This window comes from Vigna radiata, chromosome 5 (assembly GCF_000741045.1).
Source record: "Vigna radiata var. radiata cultivar VC1973A chromosome 5, Vradiata_ver6, whole genome shotgun sequence".
In the NCBI taxonomy this organism is placed as follows: domain Eukaryota; kingdom Viridiplantae; phylum Streptophyta; class Magnoliopsida; order Fabales; family Fabaceae; genus Vigna; species Vigna radiata.
Genome location: NC_028355.1, coordinates 6,623,714 through 6,636,037, shown reverse-complemented (window position 1 = coordinate 6,636,037; position 12,324 = coordinate 6,623,714). Strand labels below are relative to the sequence as shown.

Below are 12,324 nucleotides of genomic sequence, written 5' to 3'. Positions count from 1 at the left end.
TTCCACAATCCGGAAGCAAATGCACTATAATGGTCAAGGTTTTCACAACAAGGCTTTTATAGAGACCTCTACGTCAAAATATAAAACACCTCTCTAACCCTCTAACCAAAATATAATCAATACAAACAACAAAGATTTGTAGCAAGATATATCCCCTTCTACAATCTTCAACCCACTTTGAACGATCCTCAAAGTGTCCAGACTCCAAGAGTCAACCCCTTGTAATCACAACAGGTACAAAAACAACAATCTTTACAAAGATTGAGAGAAATCTTGATCAGCAAGCAAGCACCGCAATTTGTAGAATATGATCAGCCAATAAGCACAAAAATCTTTCTCCTTCAAAGAACCTCTTCAAAGATAGATCACCACGGTCTTCTTGATGAGTTCTTGGAGCAAATTCTCAAGCACATCTATTTATAGTTTTCTATAAATCAGACGCTCCTGTAGTCGACTAAGCTGCTAACAATCTACTGTCCTTGGATAGATTTAACAGTTAGGTCAAATAGTAGTAGTCAACAACTAACAAACTAATTTTGCATTTAATATAGTTGACTATCATCAATGCAATAACTAACTTTTGAAATATAGTCGTTACTGTTCACAACATAACAAAATTTCAAACAAAACAACTAACTAAGTCGGATCCACTGCGCATGTAGTCGACTTAGGCATATCGGCACAGTTTGAAAAACTTTTCAATGTAAAATCTCTCACAGCATTGCTTTTGAAAGTCTGTGCATGATCACGAGTCTTAATCGACTTACTTCATAATGAAGTCGACTTAAAACTTGCAGTCATGCCACACAATATAAGTTCATAAAAGTGCATGTGGTTTTCTTCATCAAAAACATATGCAATGTAGCCATAAATGATGTAACAAATATAAGCTCAAATAATGTGCATTCACATATTAAAATCAACACAAAACATGTTCAATAAGATATCAATCAATAAGCAACAGGACATGTAACACATAACAAAACATGTGTTATCAATAATGTGTTATCTATGTAACACATAACAGGATGTTGAACTGAGTTGCATTCGCGGACGGGTTAAGATTTGATAATGGTGGTGGAGGTTCTGTGTATGAAATGTGTCTTTTATATGTTTTGGGTGTTGGGATGATTTGGTGTGATGATGATAGGAAACACGGTAGAGGTTGGGAAGTGAGTGAGTGAGTGATTTCTGTTTTTTCAGGAGCTGACCCGAATGAAGGGGAGGAGATGACGAGTTAATGGTGGTGAAGGATTTTCTTTTCATGGTCAGAGGATTGGAAAAAGTAATGAATGAGAATGAAGGTTGGGGGAATGGTGGGTTCCTCTGATGTGCCTGATGGAGGAATTAGTTTCTGTTCTACGGGGAGGGAGAAATGGTTTCTCTTCTTTTTTGTTGTGTTTATGGCCGAAGGGAAAAATAATGGGTAAGTGATTGTGTGTGTGTGTGAGGGAGGACAGTGTTGCCTGTGTGGGAGAAATTGGTATCCGAGAAGGTGTATCTGTTGAGTGAAAAGAGGGAGTGAATCATGTTGGTTCAATCAATTCCTGAGTTGAATCTGCCAAAAAAGAGGGAGTGAATCGTGTTGGTTGAATGGGATCCTGAGTTGAATCTGCCAAAGTCGTTTGTCGAGGCCGCACTCTTCTCAAATGTCATTTCCTTTTCCTTTTTCATGTATAATCAGTGACAGAAATCATGGTGGAGAGGGAGCTCTTTCCAGACAACGGAAATTGATTGCGTGTAGAGGTGGTTATTTTGTGTTGCAGGATAGAAAGACCTGACATTGGTCTTCCTTGAGAAAGAAGGCATCTACCACTTTAGAACTTGGTTGACTATCCAATGCTTTTTTTTTTTTCATTTTTTCAATTTTTTTTAGCACAAAAAACAAATAAGAAAAAGAAGTAATAAAATAAAATAAAATAAAAAAATAATAAAAAAATAAAAATAAAATAAAATAAAAGATAATAATAAAAATAAAATAAAAAAATCGGAATAACAAAGATAAAAATATTAACTAAATAAATAAAAATAAAGATAGAAATGTGAAATAAAAAAAAAAGAAAATTAAGATAAAAAAGATTTTTTTTTATTTATCTATCCGGACGAAATTGGATATTGACACCTAGAAATATCACGAAAAGTTCTCGCACAAGCTAGGGAGAATTCTTCTCCTTTTGTCATTTCTCTTCACCATAGACGGCCACGTTGGAGCAAGGATTATTTGTGTCTTAAGTGTAGGCAACGACCTCACGATGATGGTGTGGAAATGGCGTGACAAGCGACATTTGTGGTGGCTTGTAGTGGTGCTCGTGGTGGTTCGTGGCGGCGCGATTGGTCATTCTTCTTCTTCCCTCTTCTCTTTCTAGTTTTAGTGTATATTTTGTTTTTTTTTTCCTTGACTGCACTAGTGTAATACTTTGTTTTTTTTTTTTTTCATTTTTGTCCTTAGTTTGTGTGTATATGTGTGCGTGTATTTGTGCTTGTATATGTGTGTGTAAATATTTATGTGTTTGTTTGTGTTTTGTGTTTGTGTGTGTCTAATTATATGTAATCAAACAATAATTGTGTATTTTTGTGTGTATGTTTGGAGTATTTAGAATCACTTCAAAATCGAAACTTCGATTGAATACATACACTGCACTATTCAAAATGGAAATTCTCCTTACAAATGATTATATTTAAACAATTCACAGAACTTATAGCATTCCTTCGATGTATCACTATATTTTAACATTTAAGCGTATCACAATTAGCATTATATTCTCATATTTCCAAACTTTGACAATTCACTCATCTCATTGAACCTATTTTCGCTTAGTAAAACATCTTTAGAAGTATGCTGATCGATCAAATAGTTAATTTGCTTTGAAGTTTCAATTTTAGAAATCAACTCTATAAAATTCAACAATGAAATTAAACTCGATCAATAATCAAACCTTCCATATCTCGGTAATTTTATTTTTTTTTCCCAGCCTAAAATACAATGAGAACTCCCTTTTATCCACTAAAATGCATTGATTAATCAATTAAGACTTTAAAAATATTTATGAGTAAAATATAAATATTTAAAACTTGCTAGACTTATTTTTTTCCATGGATCAAAATGAAACAAACCAGTATATTTTACCATTTATCACACACATGAACATCATAAATACTATTTTTACTCACTTATTTCATTAAAAATTACAAATGTCCGGTGAATACCATATCTATTACTACTTATTCTCAACGAAGGACTATTTAACTTTACACACGTATTTACAATAAAATCATTACATAACAATTTAGAAATAAAAAATAATTAGTTATTATATTAACGAATTTATATATTATTTTATAAATTAAAAGTTTTTAACTTGTAAAATATCCTTTATTATAAATAAAAAAACTATAATTAATTTGCAAATTAAAATCTAAACTTATTTTCATTAACTATCAAAGTTTTAACTATTAATAAATTAATGTCTAAATTATTCTCTAATATAAAATCAAAGACAAATTTAGAATTAACAATACTAAGCAACTAAAATTATAATTAATATTAAAAATTATTTAAGTTCTAATTGAAAAATTAATTATAATTTTTTATTTATAATAAAAAGTATTTTAATTTTGCTTCTAATGATATCTAGCTAATGATTATTTTTATGGTGTAGAAGTAATAAGACAATTACTTTTTCCTTAAATATTTTTATTACTAAGTATCCTGCAATAAAAAGGATAATTACTGGAGTTCTCATGTCATACTGTTGGCAAAGCAAAATAAAGCAGAAGTGGTTCATGAGCATAAAGCTCAAAACATTTCCTGATCAATCATCACTGTAATTTTATGCTGAACAAAGCAAAATTAGTGGTGCAGCCTTGTCACTCTCACTCGTGCAATGGTCCATAGAGTCCATCCAAAATTGTAACCTGCATTTCTTCTGATGCTTTCCAATGGCGTTTCCTTTGGTTTATAAACCAATTATTTACTTGCTTCTGCTCCAAACCAGTCCATTCAGCTAGGGCAACCTTGTCAGCATCCTTCGCCATTCATATACTTAAATGTCAAAAACATAATTCACCCAAATCTTGCTTTTGCACTAATAATGCTTAACAATATATATTATAGTATTTGAATGAACATCATTAATTGAAAACTAACTTCCAAAACTTTAGCATGGAATTTGAGCAACTAAAAAAAATATTTTGATTAGTTTCATTGAAAAGCCCTCTCAAATAATCTGAACTAAATTAATTTCATAAATTACACGTAAAATGTTAAAATGCATTCTTTTTATTGGAGCTGTCAAAATGGATTATAACCCACATACCAATCTGACCCATCACGGGTTCGGCTCGGGTTGGATTGGAAAAAAATGTATTTTTTTATGCGGGTCAATTTTTAACCTGACTCATTTAAACTCGGCTCATCCGAGTTGAATCTGTGGTAAGCCGGATTGGTCCACCAACCTACCTAATTTTATTTTTATTAATTTATTATTTTATAAAATTTGACTCATTATACGTGGATTGTACTGTACTCTTTATTATTATTTTGAATTGTCTTGAGTTTGACATCATTTTGAGATTGAAATTTATTTATATTTGAATTACAAAAAGCTTGTAATTTTTTTTTTATTTTAAAAAAATTGTAATTAAGTGAGCCTATGAGTCAACTTAACCCACCAATCCATGATGGGTCAAACTGGATTCGAATTTTTCTGACTCGCTAATAAATGAGTCAGGTTTGGTTGACTCACAAAGTGACCAACCCGTAGTGGGCTAGGCCGGGTCGGATGACTCATTTTGACAACACTACCTTTTATATACTCATTCGAATTCCAATGTATTTAGATAAACTTTTTCATGAATATTATTAAAAATAGGAAAAAAAATAATTTAGTTTTTCATAAGAGTGTATATAAAACTCTTATATTAATTTATCTGTATAAATTATTTTTTCTTACAAATACATTTTTCTTTTTATAGGTGTAATACTTTGGATTAAACATTAACACCATCTATGCTTAGGAGAAAAGATATTTAATTACCGTTGGGTATGGCCATTTAAAGTGAATATTCCACCATGCAAGTAAGATTTTCTTTGCTTCTTTTGGTAGCTTTTCTTTCTTCTTCTTTCTGGAAAATTCATGCTTCAGATTAGTAATGTAACCACTATATCTACTTAGAAGATTATCCTTCAGTTCTTCAACTTCATATGTCTTCTTGTTTTCAATTCTCTTAATCCCATCCATGCTATCTTTCCCAGATGATCCACCAGCTGTGACTTGCAAAAAAAAAATTATGAATTACTTGACAAAAACGGTACTTTCTGTATTTTTAAATTAATAATAAAATATTAAAAGAAATGAGAGGTCAAATAATAGATAATATATTGATAGATAAACTGTGGATATAGTGTATGGATCAATCCCAAAATATATAAAGAAAAGATAGGGATAAAATATTGTAATGTAAGGACATTTTGAATTATTATTGTATTTATAGTGTTGTACTTTTTATTTAAACGACTTGGAATACCAAGTACTACATATAATTATTAAATATCTTATTGCTGATAAAAAAAAAACCATAACAATTTCTTTATGCATATGTTACGTCATAAAATAGTAAATATATATGAAGTTAAAGTAATATATATCAACAAGCAGAAATGCTTCCATCTAGCTGAAAATTGGTCAAAAACTGCTTTAATCAGTTTTAGTAGAGTTTTACAGTGACATAATAGTTTTAGAAACTTTGATATATATATTTTTAGCGGTGAAATAACTAAATAACTATAAGGTCTTCTTTATTTAAGTGGATTTGGGGGAGAGTAATTGAGAAGATTTGAAGATAAAACTTTTTGTTATTTATTTGAATAGATTTGGATATAATTGAGAGTGATTTTAAAGTAAATTTTTTTAATCTGTCACATAAATTAAATCCTACATTAATTCTCACAAATTTTACTTCCAAATTCACTCAAATAAACAACAAAAAAGTTTATCTTCAAATCCTCTCAAATTCACTCAATTATTCTCCTCAAATTCACTCAAGTGAACAAGACCTAAATGAACTGTATATAAAAGCTTTTGGGGAGTGTAAACTGACTAGAGAATAAGAAAATACTAAAAGAGACATTAAATAACACTCACACCTTATTATTATTATTATTATTATTATTATTATTATTATTATTATTATTATTATTATTATTATTATTATTATTATTATTATTATTATTAGTTTGTTAGTTGGTTGTACACAAGCACTTAAGTAAATAAAAAAATTCTAATAATTTTAGTTAAAATTATATTTTTAAAAAGTGAATTTTAAATTTAACTTAACCTTATAAAATTAGTTTATAAAATAAGGTTATATTTATACTTATATATTTTAAATTAATTTTATCTACTTCTAACATTCAGATATACATTTTGAACATGAGACAATAATTAATCATTTAATAATATTTTGGTGATAAGGTGAAACAATAAACTTAATAAATAATAAAACTAGACATCAATAGATGATCCAATAGAAATTTTATAATGAATGAAACAATAAATTCAAGAAATAACAAAATTTTATGAAAATAACTCTAAATAATAGTTTTAATATTATAAAGTAAACTTTAAACCAAACTTAACCTGCTTCACACTTATATTTTAAATTTATTTCATATCTGAAACATCTAACATATTGTCCTTGTGTCAAACATAAAATTTTCCAATTATAAAGATAAGTATTCACGTTCTTCCCATAAGTATAACTTCCATTGGAGTGACTTTAATACTCAAAGATAAAAACAATTATTTAAATTCTAGTAATAAATAGTTTTTCTTAATATTATTCTTCTATTTTTAGAGAGGGTTGGTTTGTTTTCTCCTTAATATTAAAAAGAATCTATAACCTTAATTAACTTAGAATAGTTTTTATATATTAAGTGTTCATCTCATATATTTTCATTAAGTATAGAAAATCTAATATTTCAATTCCTAAGAAAATTAATCTCTCTCATAACATGTGTGCACGATGTTGACGTCAAATAAGCAATAGAAAAACATGCATACATCTAATAAAAGCACACACACATATATATAAAGGCATTAAAAGATATATAAAGTTTCATGTGTGTTCATTTTAACTAGATAATCCAGCGTAACTAACTCTTTCCACGTTTGTGTTGTTTATTTTCATCCAAATTCAGATCCAGCAAACATAAGAAAGCAACTTTATCCTGGTTTACTCAAAATAGCCAATGAATGAACACATGTCGTATAAAGTACTATGAATCCTAGTTCTGTGAAGGCATTACTATAATAAAATCTGGGACAACCCGAAGGGTTCAAGTACAAAAGGCTCAGTTCTCAGCAATTTGAAATAGGGTTATAATAGATATCCTCAAAAGCAGAGGTTATTAAAGAAAACAAAAGGGATTTCTAAGGAAACGATAAGATCAGCACTACTTGGGACAGAATCTTCATCATAAACATCAAAGACAAGACACACCTGACAATATCCATAATAATTATACCTCTTTCAACTTGCCTCCAAACTGTCCAGTTCACTACTTTAAAACTTCTTTTTCATCGAATAATATATCTCGTTTGACCAAAGCTAGGGATCACGAGGAAGAGGAACAATAACATTAATATGCGTTGGAAGTCTTACATCAATTAGAAATAAGATCAAATTATAATATATAAATGTAAGTGTAAATCTCACCTTATAAACCAGTTTTACAAGGTTGAATAATATTTTGTTACGTTTGGAAGTTTGAAGAGGTGTAGATAATCTTGTTTTTGTAATACTATTGTTAGAGAATGAGAATACACATGATTTGTTAGGTGTAGATAATTTTGTTTTTGTAATACTATTGTTAGAGAATGAGAATCTAGGTTTCTAAGGTTGAGTAGTCTCTAATGTCTTAGTTTTTACTTTTATTATTAGTTTTTTGCCAAAAAAAAAATTATTTTTATAATTTGAGAATTTCTAACTTGTTATATGACTTTATTAGAGAAGTTTAAGGGTTTTCGTATTTTATAATTATTTGCTTAAAAAAAGTGAGAAATGGAGAAAAAGAGGAGAAATTTTTCTGAATAGCATATCAAAACCCTTTTGTGATACCAGGATGCAATCTATGTTAATGTAAGAAAAGAGAAAAATTTAGGTTTAAGTATATCATAAATCGTTTTTTCCTTTGGATAAGTTGTATAATAATATTATATATTAAAATACAGACAAAACATGAGAAGGAGTACAGTTTGGTTTCCTCGTTTTATTCTCTATATTTTAAACACTGAAAGATTTACAAAATCTTTAAGAGAAAAGTTAGATGCAGGTCATCCTAGGAGGAGCGGGTCATGGATTTTCCTAAGCCACAGAAAGAGTGAGAATCAAATAATAAGGTAATGAATGGTGATCTTACAGTATATATATGTTTGAGATTTTATATATCAACTTGTATAAAGCAAATTTTACCTTAATAAACTAGCATTTAATTAAACTTAAATTCTAATACATGTGTATTATAAGATCATAATCATTAATAATCTATATTACTTGTGATTTGAGACTATTATATATACATCACTATTAAAGAATTTGACTCATGTGAGATGAACTTGCCTTTGTCCTATATAAAATGCACACTAGGGCTAGCTAGGAGAGAAATATGCCTTGCATCATTTAACTTAAACAGTTTAATGTCTTTCATTTATTTTGTCAGTATAATTATTATACTAATAAGTTAATTGTTTATATGTAACAATTATATGAAAAAAAATATATAAATATATTCTTGATTTCTTTGGAAATTATAAGCAGTATACGGGTAGTTATAGATATTTATATAAGTTACATATTCTTAAGGTGTACATACTATTAAATACAAAATAGGGGCATTTCATAAATACTATATATGGAATCTCATAATAAATAAATAATGAGTAAGTTTAGTAGGAACTCCACCAATATAATTTCTCCATTTTCCGAGGATGAAGTCTCTCTGTATTTATATTTTGAGCAAATTAGCTTGTGATGTTATAAGAAAAGGGATAGATAAGTTAAATAAGTGAATATAAAAAGATAAAGATTAATTAACTTGATCATATTCATGAAAGAAAATAAGCAGCTGAACACATAAAAATTCTATTATCCTTCATTCTTACTAAATTAAAAAACCATTTATTAATTTGAAATATTTATTATCAATAAAGAGAGTCATTAATAACAAGAGTTCATGACTAAATAGACTGACATGAAACTACTGAAAGAAACAGCAGCAGAAACAAAGTGAAATGGTGGAATCGTATTTTTGTTTAAAAAAACGTATATTTGAGAGATGGTACTGTTTTATCCTAAAACAATGAAGATAGTTATTTTTGTACATTAAAATCACATGATAAAAGAGTTTAAATTTCATTTTTATAGTATTTGAAATTTAATAATTGAACAATTGAGGTGATGGTTTTTTAACTCAATGGTAAACATGAAAAATGTATAAATTCATATATTATCATTCACCAAAAAAAAAGTATTTTATGTTAAGTTTCAGATAACTTTATAAAGTGATATTAAGTAGATATGTTTATAATTATTTGACGCACCTAAATTTTTTACATTTATTTGATATTATTCTTATTTTTTACTTTTAAAAAAAAAATTTATGTTTTTATGAGTATTTTATCTTTATAGTTTGTATGAAATGAATATAAAAATATATCGTAATACAATTACTTTATATTTATATTTCATTATAAGTCTTTTCTTCGTTTTAAAAGGGCATCTACTTATTATGGAAATTAATTATAAGAAGTAGGGTTAATACATTATGCATTCCTCCTTCCCTGTAATTAGTTGAAGGAATAAATAATACCGGAAGGACTTAAACTTTGTGTCATGAGATATATCAGTAATTATCATTATTTTTGCCACTTTAGACCCTTTTAATATAATTAAGATGTGGAAAAATGGACAACAAAATGTGTGATATTTAACTTACTATTATTTTTGAAGCAGTAAATAGCTAATTTTATGGTGATTTTAGAATAATTATGTAATCATTATGTCTTTTTATCACTAAACCAAAAACACATTATAAATAGTTCTATTTTTTAGTTCTAAAAAATCGATTGGAGGTATGCAATTAATATATATGAGACAAATTGGCCTTTATATATAACTTTTATTCCTATGAATATTTAACTTCTGTCAAGTAATTTATAACTTTATTCAACCAAGTAAATTTATAATAATTCACAAATTCTATTCAATCACCTAAAAGACTCCTTTATCATACTGAATTAATTTTATATATATACTCTTAAGTTTTTCAACCATTGTATATTTTATGTTTGTATAATTAAAATGATTATCAAAGCAGACACAAACCACATGACTACATGTGACTCAAACATGCTTTAGGACCTTTTTTAACATGAACCTTAATCTCTAATTATTTTATGAAGAGAAATATGATTTGTTCAAACATTTTTTTGTTAACAAATCGTTTGTTATGTTATGAAGATGAATAAGAGAAAAAAACACAAAAATTGATTAGTGAATTACTTTATATCCATGTACATGTTAATTATAATAATCTCCCATCCCATATATTGTATTTGGTTGTGTACTAATCATTTTTAAAGATGATCATCACATGAAAACAAGAGCATGGTAAAATCCATTGAATTTATTAAAAAGACGAAAAATGATTCTTAGACACACCTAAAATTTTTACATTCATTTAACATTATCTCTACTTACTTTTTACTTTCTTCTTTCTTGAAAAAAATATAAAAATTTATATTTTTATGAGTATTTTATTCTTACACTCTGTGTCAAATAAGTGTGTTAATGTACTATTACACTAAAAAGAAAGGATAATAGTACAATGACACGTCTACGTGTCAGTTACGTTCATTTTACACGGCAAAATGTCAGTTACTTTTCAAATTGTGTAAAAAGTTTATTAACGAGACTCAGTGTGTGTTACTTGAATGTTAAAGTAAAAAAGCGTCTCAAAGTATAATTATTAAAAAAAGAAAAGAGAAAAACCTGGAGGTTGAGGAAGAGTGTTGTCTGAGACAGAAAGATGGTTGCAGATGGAGTGAAGCTGAGTTTCCATGTGGGTGAGGAACATGGTTGCCTCTTCAAAGGGTCTTGAAAGATCTGATTTGTACTTCACCAACAGATCGCAAAACGTTCCCTTCAATATGCACCAACAAACATAACAATAAGCTGAAGAAAGAAATTAGGGTTTGTGATTTACTTGTTGAGTATTTCAAGAAGAAAACATATATATTATATATATAGTTTGGAAAGGAAAGAGACCATGAAATCATCAAGTTCGGGATCAGCACCCAAGAAGCTATGATAAGATTTAGATTCACTGTGCTCTTCTTTGATTCCTTCAAATAGGTCTGCCATATCTTGTGGTGCTCCAACCTGAAATTTGGAACACAAAGTTACTAATAAACATGAATAACATTAATTCCTAAACACAACACTAAAACTGATTAGTGATGATTAATGATATAGCAGTAATCTTTTTACTGATACTTTGAAAATTGTTGGAAGCATATATACATCATTCACATTTGTGTATAACCTTGTGGCAATCGATGCAGGCATGGAGGAGGTAAGGAAATAGAGGGTGAGAAGCAACTTTATCACGAAGTGCTTTTGAAACATCCTCTTCCTTCCCAAACACAGCCTTAGTCGGCGGAAGTGGAGCCATTGTTGTTGGTTGGTCTGTGTGGTAAAAGTTGTAGAGGTTTTCCATTTCTTTTTATTTCTCTAAAGGAAAAACCAAGTTCATAGACAAGACAAAGCCAAGGCAGAGCATATATATATATATATGATTGCAGGTTATTATTTTTGTATTTTTCTTTCTAATAATATACGTTAATTAATTAAGTTGATTAAGTACGTTTTTATTACATTAAAATAATAAATATTTTCATGTCATTGATTAGGAGAGTCAATACCTTGGATCCGATCACAAGTCAACCTATACAAGAGAATTAAAATTATTTTTAAATCAAAATCTATAAATCTTTTTCTTTATATATTATTCATCGCAGTTATATTTTTTTTTATTAAATATAAAATTTCTAATTCTATATTTAAATGTCTAACCATTAATATAACTTCTGTATTTAAATGTTTCACCATTCATATTACATTAACTATTTATGGTCATGTGTACAGGATCAAGACAATTATTAAATCAAAGATGATAAAAATAATGTCAAACTTTAAACTATTTTGTATCATTATTAGGGATGGGCAAATAGAACCAAACTGTATTGTACTACTAAAATCTGAACT

The 12,324-nt window shown here is 28.1% G+C and overlaps 1 protein-coding gene across 1 annotated transcript; it reads right to left on the bottom strand.

Moving 5' to 3' along the window:
- Positions 1–3,723: 3,723 nt before the first annotated feature.
- LOC106760251 (homeobox protein knotted-1-like 6) lies at positions 3,724–11,731 on the bottom strand. The gene is made up of 5 exons (XM_014643714.2): positions 11,603–11,731; positions 11,326–11,439; positions 11,050–11,200; positions 5,037–5,266; positions 3,724–4,026 (listed from the first exon to the last, which is right to left on the bottom strand). Exons 1-5 carry the CDS (start codon positions 11,729–11,731, stop codon positions 3,874–3,876), a joined length of 777 nt encoding a protein of 258 aa, XP_014499200.1. The 3' UTR covers positions 3,724–3,873.
- Positions 11,732–12,324: the final 593 nt, after the last annotated feature.

What these genes read in the sequence shown, in the direction of transcription:
- LOC106760251 (XM_014643714.2), bottom strand. Translation starts at nt 11,731, where the DNA reads ATGGCTCCACTTCCGCCGACTAAGGCTGTGTTTGGGAAGGAAGAGGAT. An exon ending in CCGAACTTGATGATTTCATG is followed by an intron (nt 11,201 to 11,325) that starts GTCTCTTTCCTT and finishes TGCATATTGAAG; the next exon opens with GGAACGTTTTGCGATCTGTT. An exon ending in CACTCTTCCTCAACCTCCAG is followed by an intron (nt 5,267 to 11,049) that starts GTTTTTCTCTTT and finishes TGCAAGTCACAG; the next exon opens with CTGGTGGATCATCTGGGAAA.